The following is a 26,159-nucleotide window of genomic DNA, read 5'->3' as shown; positions in this document are numbered from 1 at the left end:
GACTTCCAACTCGGACCTCTTTCTCGACCTGAAGATTCCTGACGTCCATTACGTATTTTCCCGAGTACCCAGTTGTTTTGAATGCAGCATATGACGCAAACCCTATCCATCTTTAGCCTACAACGTGTCGTCATCCACTGGTGCTGATGGATGTTGTAGTCTCGCAGTTTGTTGAGACAACGACCGTTCGATCCTACCGCATTTCAGATGGAAATTATCAACACCAACATCAGATGACAATTTAGGAACTATCTTGTTAATTTACGTTGTAGCTAACTAATCGATTACACTTTGTTGTAAACGAAATGGAAATTTGAATACTGAGTTGCTATATTTTCATAAAATCGTATTGTTTCAAGCGTTTGGCAAAGTAAGACATGTCTCTGTCTTGTTAACTAACGTTAATTAGCTGGTACTAGCTTGTTGACCCTGTGTTTTGCAGATGGTAACTACTGTAGCTATATAACGTTACTTACTCTTTGCATGTCATTTGAGATACATGGGATAGTTTATATGATTCATGTGAATAATTGCGTCAGAAATCATTTTCCACATACGGCTACAAATATGAGCTTAATAGCTAACTAACCTACGTGACCCATATCGATTTCTCACGTAGATAACTTAAAACACCTCCCTTCAAGTAAAGCATTAGAATAGACTGGTTGCTTTTCAACAAGGTTCCGTCCATCCATTCTACTATCGAATATTTTCCTGGACACTTTATATAAGAAGTAATGTAAATGATTGAAAATGCTAGCATTTTTGTGTTTAAGTTGACTGTATTGGGCATATATTGTTATGTCATAGCTATCTAGCGGGGTGATGTGCATAATATTGGTGGCTGACCGTTGATACTTGACACCCTGTGGGTGGGGTAAAGACAGTCTACATTTATTGCCTGGGATGGGAAACATTTTAGTTATTTCTTTCGGATCTAGCTAATCACGTGTTTTTTCAGGATGCGGGATCTTCAATACCTTGACAATGAAACATGTTGGCTTGTCAAAGAGCTGAAGTCAAACATTTCTCAAGAATCATACTTTTTACCTAGGGAAACTGGCCTGAATATAATGGAGTCTGCAGCAGAGGTAGGTATCGCTGACCCAGTTACATATACTCACTGTACTTACCTTTCAGTTTCTTGATGTGCTATTTTGAAGTTTTGTTATTTACCATTCATTTTCAGAATCACAATGGAGTCTCTGCAAAATGCAGAAATGCCAAAGTTGAAGACTTGTGGAGCCTGACCAGTTTCTTTGGTTTCAGCACCCAGACATTTGTTCTGGCTGTCAATCTACTGGATAGGTTCTTAGCCATTATGAAGGTGTGTATTTTAACCTATTACAGGCTAAGCCCTGTCTAAGCTTGGGGGGGTGTTCTAGTAAGCTATATGGAATTGTTTTAAGAAGGTCATACCAAGGACCATTTTTAGCTATTTGATTTAGAATTGTAAGACCCCTTGAAGTATTATTTGTTATTACCTTACTGCTATTCACCCATAACAGATTCAACATGGAACAACAGATAGTCCCCCCAAAAAAGTCAAAAGGAGATATAAGAAAGATCATGATTTTTAATTAAATTTATACATGTATTTAACCCCTTATTTTTGGCTCTAAACAGTCTCCATATATACTTCCATTCATTTTTTTCAACTAGTACCGGGGGACCTTCAGACGAGTCTTGTGAGGCCTTTGGGTGTCATAGAGCAAAACATGTATGAGAGTCTCACCTTTCCACAGAGGGGTCATATTAGTGTGTAGCCCAAACTGTTTGGACGCTACAGACAGAAGTTGGCAGATCGGCTGTACCGACTTCAGACGTGTCCCAAGACAGTGGTGGGAGTCGCCAAACCGCTTGGACGCTACAGACGATTTTGTGAGATGACGGATTTTCGGGATGTCTCATGGTCTAACAAACACTGCTCTAGCCCTGTCACTTTTCACCGAGGTGGAAGTGCGACATCGGTGGATGCGGTGGATTGAGACGCATCCAATGCAAAAAACCATATCTATATCTCTATCTTAAACTGACAGATTTTTATTGGGAATTTTGTATTATGCTAATTAATATTTCAGTGGGGGCGCGGACATCGACTTAAAGATATGCTTGTTGTGTTGAGATATGGTAATTCTGGATATTCTACGGAATTAGCGTTTTGTATGCATTTTGTTTATTGTTTAATACCTGTATTTGTTGTTTAACTTATGTCAATTTGCGTGCACTTTACTTTGTTTAATTTTACTGAACAAAAATATAAACGCAATATGCAACAATTTCAAATATTTTACTGAGTTACGGAAAGCAGTCAATTAAAATAAATAAATTAGGCAACTTATTTGCGAAAGTATTCGGCCCCCTTGAACTTTGCAACCTTTTGCCACATTTCAGGCTTCAAACATAAAGACAAACATAACGACATTTATTGGATATTTCAAACTTTTTTAACAAATCAAAAACTGAAAAATTGGGCGTGCAAAATTATTCAGCCCCTTTACTTTCAGTGCAGCAAACTCTCTCCAGAAGTTCAGTGAGGATCTCTGAATGATCCAATGTTGACCTAAATGACTAATGAGGATATACAATCCACCTGTGTGTAATCAAGTCTCCGTATAAATGCACCTGCACTGTGATAGTCTCAGAGGTCCGTTAAAAGCGCAGAGAGCATCATGAAGAACAAGGAACACACCAGGCAGGTCCGAGATACTGTTGTGAAGAAGTTTACAGCCGGATTTGGATACAAAAAGATTTCCCAAGCTTTAAACATCCCAAGGAGCACTGTGCAAGCGATAATATTGAAATGGAAGGAGTATCAGACCACTGCAAATCTACCAAGACCTGGCCGTCCCTCTAAACTTTCAGCTCATACAAGGAGAAGACTGATCAGAGATGCAGCCAAGAGGCCCATGATCACTCTGGATGAACTGCAGAGATCTACAGTTGAGGTGGGAGACTCTGTCCATAGGACAACAATCAGTCGTATATTGCACAAATCTGGCCTTTATGGAAGAGTGGCAAGAAGAAAGCCATTTCTTAAAGATATCCATAAAAAGTGTTGTTTAAAGTTTGCCACAAGCCACCTGGGAGACACACCAAACATGTGGAAGAAGGTGCTCTGGTCAGATGAAACCAAAATTGAACTTTTTGGCAACAATGCAAAACGTTATGTTTGGCGTAAAAGCAACACAGCTCATCACCCTGAACACACCATACCCACTGTCAAACATGGTGGTGGCAGCATCATGGTTTGGGCCTGCTTTTCTTCAGCAGGGACAGGGAAGATGGTTAAAATTGATGGGAAGATGGATGGAGCCAAATACAGGACCATTCTGGAAGAAAACCTGATGGAGTCTGCAAAAGACCTGAGACTGGGACAGAGATTTGTCTTCCAACAAGACAATGATCCAAAACATAAAGCAAAATCTACAATGGAATGCTTCAAAAATAAACATATCCAGGTGTTAGAATGGCCAAGTCAAAGTCCAGACCTGAATCCAATCGAGAATCTGTGGAAAGAACTGAAAACTGCTGTTCACAAATGCTCTCCATCCAACCTCACTGAGCTCGAGCTGTTTTGCAAGGAGGAATGGGAAAAAATGTCAGTCTCTCGATGTGCAAAACTGATAGAGACATACCCCAAGCGACTTACAGCTGTAATCGCAGCAAAAGGTGGCGCTACAAAGTATTAACTTAAGGGGGCTGAATAATTTTGCACGCCCAATTTTTCAGTTTTTGATTTGTTAAAAAAGTTTGAAATATCCAATAAATGTCATTCCACTTCATGATTGTGTCCCACTTGTTGTTGATTCTTCACAAAAAAATACAGTTTTATATCTTTATGTTTGAAGCCTGAAATATGGCAAAAGGTCGCAGAGTTCAAGGGGGCCGAATACTTTCGCAAGGCACTGTATTTTCTATGGATTTCACATGACTGGGAATACAGATATGTTGGTCACAGATACTTTAAAACTTTTTTAAAATATATTTTAAAAAAGTAGTGGTGTGGATCAGAAAACCAGTCAGTATCTGCTGTGACCACCATTTGCCTCATGCAGCTCGACACATCTCCTTCGCATAGAGTTGATCAGTCTGTTAATTGTGGCCTGTGGAATGTTGTCCCATTCCTCTTCAATGGCTGTGTGAAGTTGCTGGATATTGACGGGAACTGGAACATACTGTTGTACATGTCAATCCAGAGCATCCCAAACATGCTTAATGTGTGACATCTCTGGTGAGTTTGCAGGCCATGGAAGAACTGGGACATTTTCAGATTCCATGAATTGTGTACAGATCCTTGCGACATGGGGTCATGCATTATAATTCTGAAACAGGAGGTGATGGCGGCGAATGAATGGCACAACAATGGGCTCAAGATCTCGTCATGTATCTCTGTGAATTCAAATTGCCATCCATAAAATGCAATTGTGTTTGTTGTCCATAGCTTATGCCTACCCATACCATACCCCGCCGCCACCATGGGGCACTCTGTTCACAACGTTGACATCCGCAAACCGCTCACCCACACGACGCCATCTGCCCGGTACAGTTGAAACCGGGATTCATCCGTGAATAGCACACTTGTGCGAGTGGCCATCGAGTGCGAGTGGCCATCGAAGGTGAGCATTTGCATTTACATCAGCAAACCTGGTCGCTCACACAACGCCATACATGTGGTCTGCGGTTGTGAGGCTATTTGGACGTACTGCCAAATTCTCCAAAACGACGTTAGAGATGGCTTGTGGTAGAAAAATAACATTCAATTATCTGGCAACAGCTCTGGTGGACATTCCTGCAATCAGCATGCTCAGTCTGGGGGGCTCCCAGGTGGCGCAGTGGTCTAAGGCACTGCATCTCAGTGCTAGAGGCATCACTACAGATCCTGGTTTGTTCCTGGGCTTTATCACAACCGGCTATGATCGAGAGTCCCATAGGGCAGCACACAATTGGCCCAGCGTCATCTTGGTTAGGGGAGGGTTTGGCCGGGTAAGGCCGTTTATTGTAAAATAATAATTTGTTCTTAACTGACTTGCCTAATTATCAAATCAAATCAAATTTTATTTGTCACATACACATGGTTAGCAGATGTTAATGCGAGTGTAGAGAAATGCTTGTGCTTCTAGTTCCGACAATGCAGTAATAATAAGTAATCTAACTAACAATTCCAAAACTACTGTCTTGTACACAGTGTAAGGGGATAAAGAATATGTACATAAGGATATATGAATGAGTGATGGTACAGAGCAGCATAGGCAAGATACAGTAGATGGTATCGAGTACAGTATATACATATGAGATGAGTAAATAAAGGTTAAATAATTTCACGCTCCCTTTGTGTTGAGTAACAAAACTAAACATTTTAGAGTGGCCTTTCATTGTCCCCACACAAGGTACACCTGTGGAATTATCATGGTGTTTGATCAGCTTCTTGATATGCCATAACTGTCAGATGGATGGATTATCTTGGCAAAAGATAAATGCTCACTAACAGGGATGCAAACAAATTTGTGCACCAAATCTGAGTGAAATAAGCTTTTTGTGAGTATGGAAAACTATTTCAGCTCCTGAAACATGGGACTTTATATGTTGCGTTTATATTTTTGTTCAGTATATAATAGAATTTAGCAGAAGTAGCCCATTTATGCTGACTTATGTATCACTATAATGGTATGTTCACAGGTCCAACCTAAGCATCTGCCTTGCATTGGAGTCTCCTGCCTCCATATTGCTGCCAAAATGGTTGAGGATGAGTGTAACATCTCACCCACCCATGAACTCATCCGCATCAGCCAAAGCAAGTTCACTGTTTCTGACCTCAGCCGCATGGAGAAGATAATCTCTGGAAAACTCAATTTGGAGCTCAAAGCCGTCACAGCCTTAACCTTTTTACACTTATACCATGCTGTCATCGTATCACTTACATCAGAAAGGTGAGTGCTTTGTTTCTTAATTGATAACTTTTTGCATTATGTCATCAGTGAGTATTTTTCCAATTGCTGTTTCTTATTTCTTTCACAGATTGTTGACAGTGAGTTACTCTACTGGAGGGGACTTGTGGCCAAATGCATGACTGAGTACCGCTCAAGTGAATGTAACAAACCAGACAACAAAAAACTGTTGTGGATCGTGTCCAGACGAACTGCCCAAAATTTGCACGCTAATAACTTCAGTGTCCCTGAACTGCCGACCATTCCAGAGGGGAGCTGGGGTGAAAGTGAGAGGTAAACAAACAGCCCCTTTAATGCACTTTACTGTATAATAATATTTCATATCACTAGAGCTACTGTGTGTGTATATAAAGGCTCGTTATTGACCTGTAACATAATGCACCACATTACTTCTACATTGTACAGCAATGCTGTGATGTTTCAGGGAAGAAGAGAAACATAACATTAGATCAGTGGAACAGTGGCTTGAAGACAGTAATGATGACATGTGTTCTCCCCTGTGTATATTTAGTGAGGATTCCTGTGAGGACATGAGCTGTGAAGAGGACAGCCCGTGCAGCTCTCCTGGCAGCGACGAAAAGGGAGCCTTCTTCCCCGTAGAGTTTCGCAACCAGGGCAGAAAATGATACTCCCTCTTTTTTGATGAGCTCAAACTTGTGATTGAGATTATGTGTAACCAGGGTGCTAAATGTAACTTTCCCTAAATGTACTGTTTCCCCTTCCTTGTAGTCATGGTTCAGGACAAAATAGTTTATTTCACTTGGCATACTGTATGTGTGACAGACTGGTATCAAACTCGGGTTGCCTGCGAGCCTGGATAGCCCTCTCCACTAAAGCCTCGGTGTGGACATAAGTCTTCCTGTCTAAAGCTAGGTTACTGATCACGGGAGCGTAGTCCAACAAACCACCTCTGCTACATACTGGAAATAGTGAACAACAGGCCCTATCAAGTGCCTGTGTTAGTCCATGTACTGTTTTTAAACTTTTGTTATGATTTTAGATCTGAGTGAGATTTAAATTGCAATATCTTGGCAGCTGACTGGCAATAAGATCTTTGAAAGCCTTTTTAAAGATGTTGCTGGTGTCAATCTATGTCCAAATGTGACACATTCCAGGTGACATTAAGCACAATGGTGTAATGACTTTCTTCCTAGGATGTCAAACCTGTGCACTGACTGTTTAAATCAATGGGAAATACCCAACATATTGGTACATTTGTGCAAAACTTGTTTTATAGAATAATATTCATGTAAAAGTGTCCTATACACCATGTTATTGTAATGTGTTTGTAAGATTATATGCAGGATGATACTGTATTCTATGAATGGTGACTTGTATGTAAATGTGATTGTGTTAGAGAATGATGGTGATTGTTGTCTATTGAGATTCAGTACATGTGCAAAATATTTATATTTAAACAAATAACAATGTACATAAAATTAAGAAAGTTGTATCATGCTTTGTGAATAGGCCATCTTATGTTACTGTATATCAACATATTGTTAGAAATGAACCAATAACCCTAAAAAAAAGAGTATTTTTAAACCTGTTGTGTATTCCCTATTATTGTTAATTTTGTTTAACGAATTAATCATACACAATATATACAAAAGTATGCGAACACCCCTTCAAATTAGTGTATTTGGCTATTACAGCCACACCTGTTGCTGACAGGTGTCTAAAATTGTGCACACAGCCATGCAATCTCCATAATCTCCAGAGCTGCCCCAGTCAACTGTAAGTGCTGCTATTGTGAAGTGGAAATGTCTAGGAGCATCAACGGCTCAGCCACAATGTGGTTGGTCCTACAAGCTCACAGAACAGGACCGCCGAATGCTGAAAAGATCGTCTGTCCTCGGTTGCAACACTCACTCCAGAGTTCCAAACTGCCTCTGGAAGCAACGTAAGCACAAGAACTGTTCCTCTGGAGCTTCATGAAAGCAAGCCTTAGATCACCATGAGCAATGCCAAGTGTCAGCTGAAGTGATGTAAAGCTTGACGCCATTGGACTCTGGAGCAGTGGATACGCATTCTCTAGAGTGATGCCTCATCTGGCAGTCTGACAGACTAATCTGATTTTGGCAGATGCCAGGAGTACGCTACCTGCCCAAATGCATAGTGCCAACTGTGAAGTTTGGTGGTGGAAGGGCTGTTTTTCATGGTTTGAGCAATGCCCCTTAGTTCCAGTGAAGGGAAATCTTAACACTACAGCATGCAATGACATTCTATATGATTCTGTGCTTCCAACTGTGTGGAAACAGTTTGGGGAAGGCCCTTTCCTCTTTCAGCATGACAATGCCCCCGTACACAAAGCTTGGTCAATACAGAAATGTTTTGTCGAGATCGGCGTGGAAGAACTTTACTGGCCTGCACAGAGCCCTGACCTCAACCTCATCGAACACCTTTGGGATGAATTGGAACTCTGACTGCAAGCCAGGACTACTTGCGATGCTGATCAGGCTTCCACATTTGCTTAATATTTTGTGCTGCAGTATTTTATACAGTCAGCAAGTAATCTTGGATGGTATGCATACCACTAAGTTAATTGCTCCCATCTGTAAACCCCAGAGAGTTATAATACAGCCATGACACTTTTAGGGTCTTCTTTTCATCTGGGCTCAACAAACACATCGAAATATGTGAAATTATTTCCTGAGGAAAGGGTGCGTAACAGAGCAGTGAGATGTTTGCTGGTTTGATGCGTTGACGTGAATTTCAGATGCATCGCCCTAATGGAATTAATCTGTCTGGAGAGAAATTGCATTTCAGCGCTAAACCAAGGCAGGGATGATGAGAATGCACGAAGACGGATCGCCAAGGCAGCCGACTGCCATTCAATGACTATCCTGCCCTCTCAACCGCAGTGCACATTTGCCGTCCGTTTTACATGAGAAAACATGTTTATTTTTTATCATAATACCAATACGTATAGCCAAAATCAGCATCTCGAATCGAGGTGATGAAGGCTCACACATTTTAATCGCTTTTCTTCAAAGACTGAAAACGCTCCAAGATGGTCCGCATCTCAAACGCCCTGGGTTTGGTCATATTGATGGTCGCTCTTCTCATTTTATCCTTAATAAGTTATGTGTCCATTAGAAAGGACAGCATCTTATCTTCCACAAAATATGACAACATGGGAGGACCACCACGGATAATGTTCCACGCAGGATTTCGGTGAGTAGGCTAAATCAAGACCTTGAAACTCATAATTTTTTATTTTGACATGACTCAAACCACCTGAAATTGTCAAATAAGATGTGATTTATGTCACCGACAAGGCGCATGCGTGACAATTTTGTTCCTAACAATCTTTATGATTGTTTATGTCCACATTGTTCTGTAGGCTATGGCATAATATGGCTAACTGCATCAGGGCCTTAATAAATAATACAAATAAATAATATTCTGCTGCACGCTACAGTAGCCTAATCTAATGCAAATCCCTGCATCAATTACATTTCATTTTTAAAATGAAAATTCGACTGTAGAATCATTGAATGTTAAAAAATGCCATATGTGACAACAAATCGTTGCTCGACAAGGAGCCGGATTTCAAACAAGAGAACTGTCCAAGGTGCTGAGGGAACGAATCTTGCCTATTGTGACAACCCCACGCCTGAATGCATGCCGTAAATGGGCTTTGGTCAGTGCTATCTGGAATCCTTGGGACGTCCATACCTTAAACACTTAACCCCTACCCTAACCTTAACCCTTAACTTAACCAGTTTAAAGTCAACTTCAATGGGGTAGGGACGTCCCACTGATCCCGGATAGCACGGACTGAATGGGCTTGGACAAATAATCGAAATAAATAATATTCCTCTGCACGCGGCTGTTGCCTAATCTAATGCAAATCCAGCATCAATTACATTTTTTTTTTTATGAAAATTCAACGGTGGAATCATTGAATGTCCATAAGTATTCACCCGCCTTAGATTTTTTTACTTCATATTTCGCTGCCTTACGAAGTGGGATTGAAATGGATAATATTTTAATGGTTTGTAATTGATCTACACAAAAGACTCCATATTGTCCAAGTGAAAATAAAATTATACAAACGTTTCCAAATTAATACAAAATCATTAACTAATATAGGCTAATGTTAGTCATTGCTTAAGTATTCACCCCCTTTTTTAGGTATGCCTAAATGAGTTCAGGAGTAAAACGTGGCTTAACAAATAAATTACATGGACTCACTCTGTGTGAAATAACAGGCATTGACATGATGTTTGAATGACTACTCTGTCCCCCATACATGCAACCTCTCTAAGGTCCCTCAGTATTGCATTTCGAGCACAGATTCAACTACAAAGACCAGGGAGCATGGTCAAGGAGCATGGTCAAGTTAATAATTAAGCTGTGTTTTAAACCACTCAGATACAACAAACATACGTCATCATTCTGAACTGAGCTGCAGGACAGGAAGGAAACTGCTCTGGGATGTCACCATGAAAAACAGCTACAGAGCTACAGACTGATGGGAGAAAACTGAGGATGGATCAACAACATTGTAGCAACTCCAAAATAATGACCTAAATGTATGAATGATTGAAAATAACAATATACAGTAAATATGACTAATACAAATATAAAAAAAACATGCATGCATGTATGCAACAAAGCACTAAAGTTATACTGCAAGAAAACACAGCAAAGGAATAACATTTTTGGCCTAAATGCAAATGGTTATGTTTGGGGCAAATCTACCTCCTTACCTTCATAAAAATAAACGGGATTGGGCAAAGCACATGCAAAATCCTACTGCAAAACCTGCTTCAGTCTGCTTTACACCAGACACTAGGAGAGGAATTAACCTTTCAGCAGGACATTGACCAGGCCAAATCTACACTGGAGTTGCTTACTAAGAAGACAGTGACTGTTCCTGAGTGGCCAAGTTACAGTTTAGACTGTAATCTGCTTGAAAATCTATGGCAAGACTTGAAAATTGCTGTCTAGTCATGACCCCCAACACCTTGAAAGAGCTTGAAGAATGTAAAAAGAATAAGGGGCAAATATTGCACAATCCAGGTGTGCAAAGCTCTTAGAGACCTACCCAAGAAGCCTCACAGCTGTAATCACTGCCAAAGGTGTTTCTAACATATATTGGTTCGGTGGGGGGTGAATACTTTTCTAATCAAGGTTTCATTTTTCATAACATTTTCAAATTGAAGACATTTTTATTTTTTTGTCATTTTGATATTACAGTGTATTTTGTGTAGATCGTTCACAAAAAAATCTAATTAAATCCATTAGAAATTCCCTAAAACAGCTGGAGGCAGGGCTTTCTCCTTTAGAGCTCCATTTTTATGGAACGGTCTGCCTACCCATGTCAGAGACGCAAACTCGGTCTCAACCTTTAAGTCTTTACTGAAGACTCATCTCTTCAGTGGGTCATATGATTGAGTGTAGTCTGGCCCAGGAGTGGGAAGGTGAACGGAAAGGCTCTGGAGCAACGAAACAGCCCTTGCTGTCTCTGCCTGGCCGGTTCCCCTCTTTCCACTGGGATTCTCTGCCTCTAACCCTATTACAGGGGCTGAGTCACTGGCTTACTGGGGCTCTCTCATGCCGTCCCTGGAGGGGGTGCGTCACCTGAGTGGGTTGATTCACTGATGTGGTCATCCTCTCTGGGTTGGCGCCCCCCCCCCCCCCCCCCTTGGGTTGTGCCGTGGCGGAGGTCTTTGTGGGCTATGTCTCAGGATAGCCTTGTCTCAGGATTGTAAGTTGGTGGTTGAAGATATCCCTCTAGTGGTGTGGGGGCTGTGCTTTGGCAAAGTGGGTGGGGTTATATCCTTCCTGTTTGGCCCTGTCCGGGGGTGTCCTCGGATGGGGCCACAGTGTCTCCTTACCCCTCCTGTCTCAGCCTCCAGTATTTATGCTGCAGTAGTTTATGTGTCGGCGGGCTAGGGTCAGTAGGTTATATCTGGAGTACTTCTCCTGTCCTATTCGGTGTCCTGTGTGAATCTAAGTGTGCATTCTCTAATTCTCTCCTTCTCTCTTTCTTTCTCTCTCTCGGAGGACCTGAGCCCTAGGACCATGCCCCAGGACTACCTGACATGATGACTCCTTGCTGTCCCCAGTCCACCTGGCCGTGCTGCTGCTCCAGTTTCAACTGACCTGAGCCCTAGGACCATGCCTCAGGACTACCTGACATGATGACTCCTTGCTGTCCCCAGTCCACCTGACCGTGCTGCTGCTCCAGTTTCAACTGTTCTGCCTTATTATTATTCGACCATGCTGGTCATTTATGAACATTTGAACATCTTGGCCATGTTCTGTTATAATCTCCACCCGGCACAGCCAGAAGAGGACTGGCCACCCCACATAGCCTGGTTCCTCTCTAGGTTTCTTCCTAGGTTTTGGCCTTTCTAGGGAGTTTTTCCTAGACACCGTGCTTCTACACCTGCATTGCTTGCTGTTTGGGGTTTTAGGCTGGGTTTCTGTACAGCACTTTGAGATATCAGCTGATGTACGAAGGGCTATATAAATACATTTGATTTGATTTGATTTGAATCCCACTTTGTAACACAATAAAATGTGAATAAATCCAAGGGGGTGAATACTTATGATACTCAATGTAATGCTTACAGGACATGCTGACAGTATCAACAGTGTCTTTACTAAGGGAAACTCTCTTCCTCTCAGGTCCCAGTTTGCCCTGAATTTCCTGGACCCATCCTTCATCCCATTAACCCATGCTCTGAATGAGGAGCTGCAAGGGAAACCATCCAAATGGAAATTTAATAGGACCGCCTTTTATCAGCAAAGGTATTATGATTATGTGGGATTTCTGTAATAATCTGTAGAAACCTTTATATTGTTTGTAAAGCAGTTTAACAGAATACTGTTTGTGTTTAGTAAAACATTACAGTTTATTTGCCATTTGCAGTTGGCTACATAACTACATTTGGTAGAAACAGCAGCTATGAGCTGATATTTTTATCTGATAACTACCTTTCAGGAAAGAGATCTTCCATTACATTGATGTGGCCAACAACTTCTCCCTCACCAAGAACGGTGTACGCGTCGGCCAGCTGATGCACTTCGATCACTCCAGTCACAAGTATGTCTTCTCCATAAACAACAACCTGAAGTCACTGCTTCCTGATGCTTCGCCAATCCAGAACAAACACTACAACGTGTGTGCCGTGGTGGGTAACAGTGGGATCCTGACAGGCAGTCACTGTGGGCCAGAGATCGACAGCGCCGACTTTATCTTCCGCTGCAACTTCGCCCCTACCGACTCCTACTACAAGGATGTGGGCCGGAAGACCAACCTCACCACTTTTAACCCCAGCATCCTGGAGAGATACTACAACAATCTGCTGACCATCCAGGACCGCAACAACTTCTTTCTCAACCTGAAGAAGCTGGAGGGGGCCATTTTGTGGATCCCTGCATTTTTCCTCCACACCTCGGCCACCGTCACACGGACCCTGGTGGACTTCTTTGTTGAGCACAAGGGGCAGCTGAAGATCAAGCTGGCCTGGCCAGGAAACATCATGCAGGATGTCAACAGGTATGGAGAAGGAAGGAACTGAGTTTTGTGCCAGAGTTCTGGGCATCAGAGCAGTCATGGGTGGTTTTGTTCTCACTTTCAGACACTATTGTTACTACAATCTGTAAAAAAAAAAATTAAATGCTGGATTGCAGGCATTGGGTCACTTAGTTGTGTTCTTTAAAAAGAGCAAGGTTGGGTGTTGATACTGGGTTATTGAGATATAACCCAACAGAGGTATGGATTAATAGGGGCGTGGCTTTTAGGTAGGGTTTTTTGGCCACCGGTGATAGTAAATGTCATTCCTGTTCATTTGTTCTATACCGGATGTTACGGTTAAACACTTTTCAAGCTTTTATGAGGCTTACAGGAAAACTCCACCCCAAAAACATATTTTGGTATTTGTTTCATTAGTCCATTGTTGATATAGTCCCAAAATGTGTTGTATGTCAGCAATCAAGTTAAGATATATAACTTTCAAAATAAAAAAATACAGCCGGTATGATGCATTTTGCATCATATGTTGCTACGCCTCTAATAAGCCACTTTTATGTTCTCCAGCAAGAAAACCAAATAATGTCACTCAACGAGAAGGAGTACTAACAAAGAGTCACTGACCACAACCAAAATGAAACAGGTGGGGTTTTAGGAGGGGTTCCGAAAGACACTCATGGGGGTGTCCACTGAAAGTTGACTAGCAACAACAACTGGGACCTAAAAGACACCCACCATGACCGCCCACTAAATTTGCCCAAGAAGAGGCAAACAAAAAAAAACACACCAAACAGTACGACAGTAAGCAAAACAAAAATGGGAGCAAAACGAAAACTAGGAAGATCAGATTAAGGATTGTTTTAACTCTCTACATCTCTCAAGACAACTGGAGCACTGGGCCAGCCACTCGTAAATATCACCTGGGTCAGCACAGGTGAAACACCTCCCACTAACGAGATGACAATAAGGTGGCACCAATTGGTGCACCCCATGTGCTAGCATGCATCCTCAAAATATAAATGGAAAAACCAAAGCCTGTAACACCTTCCCCCTTAAGATAACAAATATATCCTACTGTATATGTTTGTTGGACAAGTTTGCTCTCAACCAACAGAAAATAACTACCATCTCACAACATGATCAACTTAAATGCGTCACCTTCTCCAATATAAACATTGTGTCTACTGGCTGACAATAATTCAATGCCAGACAGAACAGCCACTTTTTTGGGGTAAATATACAGTGAAACAGAAAGTATTCAGACCCCTTCACTTTTTCCACATTTTGTTAAGTTACTGCCTTATTGTAAAATGTATTAAGTAGATTTTTTCCCCCATCAATCTACCTACACACAATACCCCAAAATGATAAAGCAAAAACAGGTTTTTAGAAGAAAAAAAAACGAAAATATCACATTTATATAAGTATTCAGACCCTTTACTCAGTACTTTGTTGAAGCACCTTTAACAGTCAGAGACTTGTCCTGAAGCCACTCCTGCATTGTCTTGGCTGTGTGGGTTAGGATCGTTGTCCTGTTGGAAGGTGAACCGTTGCCCCAGTCTGAGGTCCTGAGCGCTCAGGAGCAGGTTTTCATCAAGGATCTCTCTGTACTTTGCTCTGTTCACTATTGGCCTCAATCCTGACTAGTCTCCCAGTCCCTGCCTCTGAATAAAATCCCCACACTATGATGCTGCCACCACCATGCTTCACCGTAGGGATGGTGTCAGGTTTCTTCCAGATGTGATGCTTGGCATTCAGGCCAAAGAGTTCAATCTTGGTTTCATAATTTTTTTTCATGGTCGGAGAGTCCTTTAGGTGCCTTTTGACAAACTCCAAGCGAGCTGTCATGTGCCTTACTGAGGAGTGGCTTCCAACTGCCACTCTACCATAAAGGCCTGATCGGTGGAGTGCTGCAGAGATGGTTGTCCTTCTGGAAGGTTCTCCCATCTCCACAGAGGAACTCTGGATCTCTATCAGAGTGACCTTGGGTTCTTGGTCACCTCCCGACCAAGGCCCTTCTCTCCGATAGCTCAGTTTGCCCAGGCAGCCAGCTCTAGGAAGAGTCTTGGTGGTTCCAAACTTCTTCCATTTTAGAATGATGGAGGCCACTGTGTTCTTGGTACCCTTCCCCAGATCTGTGTATCGACACAATCCTGTCTCAGAGTTCTACTGACAATTCCTTCAACCTCATGGGTTGGTATTTACTCTGCCATGCACTGTCAACATTGGGACCTTATAGAAAAATAGTGAAGACATCAAAACTATGAAATAACACATAAGGAATCATGTAATAACCTAAAAAGAGTTAAACAAATCAAAATATTTTAGATTTTAGATTCTTCAAAAAGTAGACACCCTTTACCTTGATGACATTTTTTCACACTCTTGGCATTCTCGCAACCAGCTTTACCTGGAATGCTTTTCCAACAGTCTTGAAGGAGTTCCCTCATATGCTGAGCACATGCTGGCTGCTTTTCCTTCACTCTGCGGTCCAACTCATCCCAAACTATCTCAATTGGTTTGATGTCGGGTGATTGTGGAGGCCAGATTATCTGATGCAGTACTCCATCACTCTCCTTCTTGGTCAAATAGCCCTTACACAGCCTGGAGATGTGTTGGGATCATGGTCCTATTGAAAAACAAATGATAGTTCCACTAAGCGCAAACCAGATGGGATGGCGTATCACTGCAAAATGCTGTGGTACTGTAGCCATGCTGGTTAAGTGTGCCTTGAATTCGAAATAAATCACATACAGTGTCACAGAATCTATTTTGATTTGTTTAACACTTATTTTGGTTACTACATGATTCCATGTGTGTTAACACAGTTCTGATGTTGTCACTATTTTTCTACAATGTAGAAAATAGGAAAAATAAAGAAAAAACTTTGAATGAGTAGATGTGTCCAAACCTTTGACTGGTAATGTAACAGTTGCTGACATGTCAGACAAAGGCATAACACCCTCCAAAATGAAGAACTGGGCTGCCCCAGTATCTCGCAGTATCTTCACTGGCTGCTTAACAGCATCTGCAAAGACACAAACCCGTCTGAAACAAAGGGCTCATACACATCTGATACAAAATCTTGTTTAGGAGATACACCAGTTCCAACCAGAGACTTAATGGGACCTTTTTGGGCTAGGTGTGCCGCTAGCGTTCCACCACGACAACATCCAGTGAAATTGCAGAGTGCGAAATTCAAAATACAAAAATCGTAATATTAAACATTCATGCAAATACAAGTGTCTTACATCGTTTAAAAGCTTCACTTCTTGTTAATCCAACCGCGTTGTCAGATTTCAAAAAGGCTTTATGGCGAAAGCATACCATGCGATTATCTGAGGACAGCGCCCCACACCAAAATAATTTTCCAAACCGTCACAGGCGTCACAAAATCACAAACATCAATAGAATAAATCACTTACCTTTGAAGATCTTCCTCTGTTTGCAATCCCAAGGGTCCCAGCTACACAACAAATGGTTGATTTGTTTGATAAAGTCCTTCTTTATATCCCAAAAATGTCAGTTTAGTTGGCGCGCTTGATTCAGTAATCCACTCATTCAACTTGCATACAAACTAATCCAAAAAGTTACCAGTAAAGTTCGTCCAAACAAGTCAAACGATGTTTCTAATTAATCCTCAGGTACTCTAATATCTAAATAAACTATAACATTTAAGACGAATAATAGTATATCCAATAGGGAAAAACTACAACTACTCGTTCGTTTTTCAAAAAACAAGCCTGAAACCCTTTCTAAAGACTGTTGATATCTAGTGGAAGCCATAGGAACTGCAATCTGAGAGGAATTATTTTGAATATCCCATAGGCTTGCATTGAAATGGCCTGTGACCTCAAAAATAATTTGGGATGGATTCTCCTCTGGGTTTCGCCTGCAATACTCACAGACATTATTTTAACAGTTTTAGACAGAGCATTTTCTATCCAATCCTATCAATTATATGCACATCCTAGCTTCTGGGCCTGAGTAACAGGCAGTTTACTTTGGGCACGTCAGTCATCCGGAATTCAGGATACTGCCCCATAGCCTTAAAAAGTTAATGGGCTGGAGTGCTCACACAACAAGAAACAGATTTTTCTCTCTTTCTCATTCTCACAGGAGTAATTACAAACTGTCGGATACAAAAAAAACAGTTTTCTGCTGAATTTATCTTTGGGCACTGTAGAAAAGGACTGAAACCTTGCGGTAGGAGGTGACTTCTCTGGATTGCTTTTTGCGTAGGGATAACAATTGGGTGTTTTATTTGTGAAAGTAGTTTTATGTGTCAACACAAACTCATCTGCCAGAACTGCAGCTTTCTTAAGAGTGAGATTCTTGTGCTCATAAATGTATTGTAGGTAGCAACCCTTTCGTGAAGCCAATTCTTGAATTGCTCGAGAAGTATGAGTTTCTTTAAATCCTCAAGGTCCCTGACATCTTGAGAACCACAACACTGATCAAAAAGACATGCTTGTTCCCTTGCTAACTCAACATGGCTTTGTGATTCTGTCTTTCGTAATTTACGGAACTGTTGTCTGTATGCCTCTGGGACCAACTCGTAAGCCTGAAGGATAGCAGCTTTAAACGTTTCATAATCTGAACTCTGCCCAAGAGATAAAGCGGAATACACTTTCTGACTTTACCCACAAGAACACTTTGGAGGAGCAGTGACTAAATGTCTCGCGACAATTTTAGGGATGTTGCAATCCGCTCAAACAGAGTAAAATATATATCCACCTCCTTTTCATTGAAAGGCGATACAAGTCGGCTGTTCCGACAAAGATCAAACTCTGTTGAGTGTGCAGGATAGCCTGATTGGATTCGGAGCACTTCCAGATCCATCTCTCTTAATCACTTAATTGAATGGCATTCTTGTTCTAGTCTGGTGTCGTGACTTTACTTTCATTAATCTGATTACTTATTTATCTAATCAACTAACTATGTTTAATTGTTATCATGTAACAATAAACTAATTAGGAATTTGGGGCACCACGAGAGCAGTTGTTTAAAGAGTTACCATCTCCAGAATTAAACTCTAAAAGGTCTTTACCGATCACATCCATAAAACAGTCAACCTATTAATCATAACCTCATATCATATCGTCATTCTGAACAGTCATAACCTCCTGCATCTGCAAAAACCCCAGCCTTACTGATGATTCATTACTACACAAAGTGGTTTAATTATTTATTTACTAGCTAACTAAATGATAACACAGGATAAACATGCACACTTAAACACATTACAAACAGGTCCCGAGCGTACTGACACAACATATGGTGGCTTGTTACAAAGGAGATGGAGAGGAAGGGAGAGAGAGAGTCACTTCTCTCACAGTAATCATATACTTTGCACATGAACCGCCGCCCATTTGGAGAAAGAAATCATGAATGTATTTACGTGTGAATGCCTTCGTTTGCCATTTCAGAACCAGGCCTTCTTATGAAGGGTGTTAGGCTTGCTGCGGCACGCTTGTAAGGCTCTGATTGTCCAAAAGATGTCGTTCACTCATCTTCTACTGTTGCTCTCCTCTGCCGGCGACGCGTCGGGTAGTCCTGAACAGAGCGACAGAGCTCACTCTGCTTCCACTTGCTCTGGAAGATAGGCTAGCCAGCCGTGTAGATGGTTCTCATTGGGGGATCAGAGTAGCGTACTACAGTGATTTGAGAAGAGTAGTGGAATGGTCCCACTTAAATTCGCTTTTCTAGATACTTTACTTAGGACAGCAAATCAGCTGTACCAGTGATTGTCCGGGAGGTGAGCTTCTCCCCTCTACTTTGTGCTGATATTCAGAGTTTGAACCACTTTGAATGTGAGCTGCAGCTACACGCCTCTCTGGTCTGAATATTAACTTCTTTCCCAATCCTTTTATGCACTCTGGTTGAAAGGGCCTACAATACTCAAGGGAAAGAAGATCCTGGACAAGCCCCCATTTTGTTATGTTCCCCAGCAAGAAAACCAAATAATGTCACCCAAACAGAAGGGGGAACTATCAAATAGTCACTGACCACAACGAAACAGATGGGGTTTTAGGAGTGGTTCTGAAAGACCCTCATGGGGGTGTCCACTGAAAGTTGACTAGCAACAACAACTGGGACCTAAAAGACACCCACCATGAGCGTCCACTAAATTTGATTAAGAACAGGTGAACCAAATTAAACCCACACCAAACTTAAAGGTAGGAAGTGGACCAAGAGGAAAACAGGGAGAGCCAACAAAAAGTGTTAATCCTCCACATCTCTCAAGACAACTGGAGCACTGGGCCAGCCACTCTAAAATATCACCTGGACCAGCACAGGTGAATCACCTTCTCACTAACAAGATGACAAACCAGCACAGGTGTAATGCATACTATACTAACAAAATATTAATGGGAAAACTAAAGCCTGTAACAGCCACACCTCCTGAAAATAACCTGGATCAACCCAGCATGAAAGTGAATAAAACCCAACTGATGGTTACATTAACTCATGTTTTAGTTAATCCCAACATCAAATCAAATCAAATTTTATTTGTCACATACACATGGTTAGCAGATGTTAATGCGAGTGTAGCGAAATGCTTGTGCTTCTAGTTCCGACAATGCAGTAATAACCAACAAGTAATCTAACTAACAATTCCAAAACTACTGTCTTGTACACAGTGTGAGGGGATAAAGAATATGTACATAAGGATATATGAATGAGTGATGGTACAGAGCAGCATAGGCAAGATACAGTAGATGATATCGAGTACAGTATATACATATGAGATGAGTATGTAAACAAAGTGGCATAGTTAAAGTGGCTAGTGATACATGTATTACATAAGGATACAGTCGATGATATAGAGTACAGTATATACGTATGCATATGAGATGAATAATGTAGGGTAAGTAACATTATATAAGGTAGCATTGTTTAAAGTGGCTAGTGATATATTTACATCATTTCCCATTATTAAAGTGGCTGGAGTTGAGTCAGTGTCAGTGTGTTGGCAGCAGCCACTCAATGTTAGTGGTGGCTATTTAACAGTCTGATGGCCTTGAGATAAAAGCTGTTTTTCAGTCTCTCGGTCCCAGCTTTGATGCACCTGTACTGACCTCGCCTTCTGGATGATAGCGGGGTGAACAGGCAGTGGCTCGGGTGGTTGATGTCCTTGATGATCTTTATGGCCTTCCTGTGACATCGGGTGGTGTAGGTGTCCTGGAGGGCAGGTAGTTTTCCCCCGGTGATGCGTTGTGCAGACCTCACTACCCTCTGGAGAGCCTTACGGTTGAGGGCGGAGCAGTTGCCATACCAGGCGGTGATACAGCCCGCCAGGAGGCTCTCGATTGTGCATCTGTAGAAGTTTGTGAGTGCTTTTGGTGACAAGCCAAATTTCTTCAGCCTCCTGAGGTTGAAGAGGCGCTGCTGCGCCTTCTTCACAATGCTGTCTGTGTGAGTGGACCAATTCAGTTTGTCTGTGATGTGTATGCCGAGGAACTTAAAACTTGCTACCCTCTCCACTACTGTTCCATCGGGTGGTGTAGGTGTCCTGGAGGGCAGGTAGTTTGCCCCCGGTGATGCGTTGTGCAGACCTCACTACCCTCTGGAGAGCCTTACGGTTGAGGGCGGAGCAGTTGCCGTACCAGGCGGTGATACAGCCCGCCAGGAAGACATGCAACCCAACTGTCTGGATCAAAATAACCCAGAGTGTGTTCTGTCCATTATTTACCCAGCACTGGGTTACAAAAAACCCCAAATTGGGTTGTTTTTAACCCCGCATCTTTTAGAGTGTAGATGTTCTGTCGAACAATTCATTTTCCATAGCTTACACATAATTGTTTTTATTGTGTTTACTTTTTTCCCACAGATATTGGAAGACCAAGAACCTGTCTCTCAAGCGACTGAGCACTGGTATCCTCATGTACACTCTGGCCTCGGCCATGTGTGAGGAGATCCATCTGTATGGCTTCTGGCCCTTCGGCTGGGATCCCAACACAGGCAAGGAGCTGCCCTACCACTACTACGACAAGAAAGGAACCAAGTTCACCACCAAGTGGCAGGAGACCCACCAGCTGCCCAGTGAGTTTAAGCTGCTCTACAAGATGCATGGCGAAGGTGTGACCAAGCTGAGCCTTTCACACTGTTCTTAGACATCCCATACTGGGTGACCGGGCTTAAGAGATTAATTTGGTGACTCTCCAATACAGCAGCTGACCTTGCACTCACGTAATATATTTTGCGACTCAAAGCAGACAATGCATGATTTAGAATTAATACTTTTATATTACGCTTTCACTCTAGAAACACACTATCATATCACCATTGCATCTTACCTCAGCTTTGTCCAATGTATGTATTTCACACTAACATGTTGGGTTGCGAGGAACATGGCAGAATATTCCAGATGTGGATTACTGGTTGATGATGACGTAACAATGTATGTTATGCTGAATATGTCACACTATCATCATACAATATTTCACATCACTTTATTTGCATTGCTACCATAATTGTGTGGATAAATTGATCAATAAAACACACATAACCTATTTCAACAAGAAAACGCAAGGGAATACATTTAATGCAAAATAATCACTATTTCCAAACAGTGTTTTTCATAGTGTAGGGGTCGGCATACTGTACTTGTTATTTGGCTGTAGCCTTACTTCAAAGGGATTTGATTGTTCTTCTGCTTAGTCTCAGGGATGGAGTTGAGATCAGTGTTTTTTTCTAATCAGATTCAAATGCCTCCACTGAGGTGCAAACAGACACACTGTCTATTTTCCAGCCCTTTTGAGCATACAGTGAACCGCCACAGGTGCCAGTAGATAGACAATGGGCTCAGCCAGCACACTGCACTGTTTTCAGATTTGTTTACAAGGCCTCTTTATGTATGTAAATTGCTGCCCTATATAGATAAAGATACTGCAGTGATAGCCCTAGTCCCACTATTTTATTGGGATTCTGGTGATAGCTCTGGTAATATTTCAGTTTGAGGATGAATAATCTGCATTCCAACACCAAGCCATAGACTGAATTTAATTACAGTAAACTTTAAAGTACATGTATATTGTTGTTATCATCATCATTAAGATTAAGAATTAAAGATGCACTATGCAGAAATGGCTCTGTCATTTCCTGGTTCAAAAAATTTGAATAGTTTGCCTAATTTCAGTTTATGTGATAACAAGCAAGTATAGTGTAGATAATTATTGTACCATCCAAACCTCTGTGAAATATATTTTCCATAACCAAACATGTTGTATTTTTAGCTGTTTGAAGCTGGTGTAAAAAACGAAAGTAATAGAGGCAAAAACAAAACTTAAGAACGGGAAGCATAGAAATAACGCACCTAGAACAGATCTACAGCTTCTTAGACTTGCTTTTCAATGTGAATTTGGTCGGGTCCCCAAAAAGTTACATATTGCAGCTTTTATTTTTTAAAGTGCCTGTGTTCTGTTTAAATTTCAAATGACTTCAAATCTTATATTTTCAAAATACGATAGAAAATCATAGTGATAAAAGTTAAAGGGATTTCACACTGGGATGCATACAGTAATATATATAGATTTTATGTATTGAACCACCTCAAATGAACATTACTTCCTATCTTTAGTCAATAACACATCACTATTGTTATGATGTAGCAACACAGGGAAACGTTTTGCATTCTACCACATAGACATTACTTTGACTTTTTAACCAGATATTAATGTTTTGATTAATAATTATAGCATCTTGTACAAAGAGCATGATACACTATTGAATGACATTGCATGTAAGAGACTAGCAAATGTTCAAGGCTAGTTTTATACAACATTTTTGAAGGAGATTATGTTTCGAGGGGATACGGTGTTTTTTGTTATTATTTGTGCTAATATTTTAATTGAAATATCATCAGAAACTTTATATGAAAGTTGTTTTAAAGCATAAATTCCTATCAAACCACTGGGACCAAAAGTATTAGTTTTCCCTTTCTGACAATGAAAGAACTAATGTAACTTTATTTTTTATATCTCTAGATTATCTTTACTTTTCTCAGCAAAATGTTATATGAAAAATATCAAGTCAAGCTCCACTATGTTAGAGGATTGGGTATGGATTGGACATTTTTTAGTACTTAACCATTGATGTCAGTACAACGACTTTGCTCAAATGGTACAACATGATATCCACATGACTCACAGCACATGCACTCATTGGGAAGGTGGTGACCCTGCTTATGAGTTCAGATTGACTATGCTCATGAACCAGATCATTGGTTCTTTTCAAGTTCTTCAGTCTTAAATGGATGGTGTATGCCCACAGAAGTATTTTAGAACATACCAATTTGTTTTCCCATCATAGGACTGTCTGTCATCATTATTAGAATACAAATATATGATACTAATATGCCATTAGTTTGCTAGGTAGTACTTTACTCTTAGTCCATACCCTGATTATGTAGATTAGATTTGAAATGTAATTAGATCTTTCCCTCTTAGAATGTTTCATATAAGTAAATATACCAACGAATGCCCATTAAAACTAGACATGTTAAATTATCTGAATGTAACATGATTTGAAATGTTGGCTTAAGTATGGCAATGATGTACAACAATATCTTTCATTCGATGGAGGTTTTTTATTTGATGATGTGTCGACAAATGATTTCCTGAGATAGAAAACACTTGGATAGTTGTGTGGTATATTTGTCTTTTCAGTCTCATCTAATAGGTTCTGTTGGTGATTTATACTACTTGTGCCGCCATGAATGTCTTCCTTTGACTGCTTCCATGTACTGATCATCACCAAAGAAGACTATTGTACTGCTCACATGAAGGAAGGGAATTTATTCTCCCCACATTTCCTTAGAGAAAAATGTCCAATGTGTGTGTTAGTGTGTGCCAACACTTTTGTTTTCAAAAGGAATGGTACCAACAGAACCCAGTGGCATAGCGCAGTTTTGCTGTCCCCCCACAAGGTCTAAGTTTTATAGCTAATTTCATGCTATTTTACAAATTTTTCCATGAGGCTGTGTGAAAATGTTGCTATTTTAGAGCTCAGGGATTCTTGAAAGATGGGACAATCTCAACTTTTTCCCACAATTATTTGTCTTAATATTAATAACATTTGAAATATACATTTTGATAGACCAAAGTAGCAGCTAGCGTACCATTTTTTCCATAAAATACAACTAGCTGGATTTAACTCCATCTGACACCATAAAAGGCATTTAATTTGTACAATTATTGCCCAACAAGTGTTTAACCCTACAGTTTTTTTTGTGTTTTTTTGTTGTTGCAAGGGCTGTGTCTCAATCCACCACATCGGAGATGTCGCCATGTTTGAGCTGTGTTTGTCAGTCCATGAGATATCCCGATAATTGATATTCTCAGAAAAACCTCTGTAACTTTCAAAAGGATTGGCTATTATTATGACCCCTCTATGGAAAGATGAGTCACAAACACAATGGTGTTCTCTGTTTTGTTCTAACCCCGACAAGTATCACAGGACTCGTCTGAAATCGGTACAGCCGATCTGCCAACTTCTGTCTGTAGTGTCCAAACAGTTTGGGCTACACACTAATATGACCCCTCTGTGGAAAGGTGAATCTCTCACAAACACATACATGTTGGTTTGCTCTAGGCTGCCTACAAGCCTCGTCTGAAAGTAGCAGGTACCAGTTATTTTTTTTATGGAAGAACTGTATATATGGAGATAGTTTAGTGGCCAAAATAAGGGGTTAAATAAAAATAGTTTCCTGATCTGTCTTATATCTACAGTGGGGCAAAAAAGTATTTAGTCAGCCACCAATTGCGCATGTTCTCCCACTTAAAAAGATGAGAGAGGCCTGTAATTTTCATCATAGGTACGCTTCAACTATGACAGACAAAATGAGAAAATAAAATCCAGAAAATCACATTGTAGGATTTGTAATGAATTTATTTGCAAATTATGGTGGAAAATAAGTATTTGGTCAATAACAAAAGTTTATCTCAATACTTTGTTATATACCCTTTGTTGGCAATGACAGAGGTCAAAAGTTTTTTGTAAGTCTCCACAAGGTTTTCACACACTGTTGCTGGTATATTGGCCCATTCCTCCATGCAGATCTCCTCTAGAGCTGTGATGTTTTGGGGCTGTTGCTGGGCAACACGGACTTTCAACTCCCTCCAAAGATTTTCTATGGGGTTGAGATCTGGAGACTGGCAAGGCCACTCCAGGACCTTGAAATGCTTCTTATGAAGCCACTGCTTCGTTGCCCGGGCGGTGTGTTTGGGATCATTGTCATGCTTAAAGACCCAGCCACGTTTAATCTTCAATGCCCTTGCTGATGGAAGGAGGTTTTCACTCAAAATCTCACGATACATGGCCCCATTTATTCTTTCCTTTACACGGATCAGTCGTCCTGGTCCCTTTGCAGAAAAACAGCCCCAAAGCATGATGTTTCCACCCCCATGCTTCACAGTAGGTATGGTGTTCTTTGGATGCAACTCAGTATTCTTTGTCCTCCAAACACAACGAGTTGAGTTTTTACCAAAAAAGTTATATTTTGGTTTCATCTGACCATATGACATTCTCCCAATCTTCTTCTGGATCATCCAAATGCTCTCTAGCAAACTTCAGACGGGCCTGGACATGTACTGGCTTAAGCAGGGGGACACGTCTGGCACTGCAGGATTTGAGTCCCTGGCGGCATAGTGTGTTACTGATGGTAAGCTTTGTTACTTTGGTCCTAGCTTTCTGCAGGTCATTCACTAGTTCCCCCC

At 41.0% G+C, this 26,159-nt stretch overlaps 1 protein-coding gene and 1 pseudogene across 1 annotated transcript; both read left to right on the top strand.

Annotated features, from left to right (window-relative positions):
* The first annotated feature begins 56 nt into the window (after positions 1–56).
* LOC110525433 lies at positions 57–7,483 on the top strand (annotated as a pseudogene).
* A 1,156-nt stretch (positions 7,484–8,639) lies between these two features.
* On the top strand, positions 8,640–25,230 carry LOC110525430 (sia-alpha-2,3-Gal-beta-1,4-GlcNAc-R:alpha 2,8-sialyltransferase). The gene is made up of 4 exons (XM_021605528.2): positions 8,640–9,125; positions 12,594–12,716; positions 12,910–13,467; positions 21,275–25,230. Exons 1-4 carry the CDS (start codon positions 8,962–8,964, stop codon positions 21,555–21,557), a joined length of 1,128 nt encoding a protein of 375 aa, XP_021461203.1. The 5' UTR covers positions 8,640–8,961; the 3' UTR covers positions 21,558–25,230.
* The last annotated feature ends 929 nt before the right edge of the window (positions 25,231–26,159 follow it).

This window comes from Oncorhynchus mykiss, chromosome 6 (assembly GCF_013265735.2).
Source record: "Oncorhynchus mykiss isolate Arlee chromosome 6, USDA_OmykA_1.1, whole genome shotgun sequence".
Classification (NCBI taxonomy): Eukaryota; Metazoa; Chordata; class Actinopteri; order Salmoniformes; family Salmonidae; genus Oncorhynchus; species Oncorhynchus mykiss.
The sequence above is the reverse complement of the archived record's forward strand: the minus strand, read 5'-3'. Positions and strand labels throughout refer to the sequence as shown.

What these genes read in the sequence shown, in the direction of transcription:
- LOC110525430 (XM_021605528.2), top strand. Translation starts at nt 8,962, where the DNA reads ATGGTCCGCATCTCAAACGCCCTGGGTTTGGTCATATTGATGGTCGCT. An exon ending in ATGTTCCACGCAGGATTTCG is followed by an intron (nt 9,126 to 12,593) that starts GTGAGTAGGCTA and finishes TCTTCCTCTCAG; the next exon opens with GTCCCAGTTTGCCCTGAATT. An exon ending in ATCATGCAGGATGTCAACAG is followed by an intron (nt 13,468 to 21,274) that starts GTATGGAGAAGG and finishes TTTTTCCCACAG; the next exon opens with ATATTGGAAGACCAAGAACC.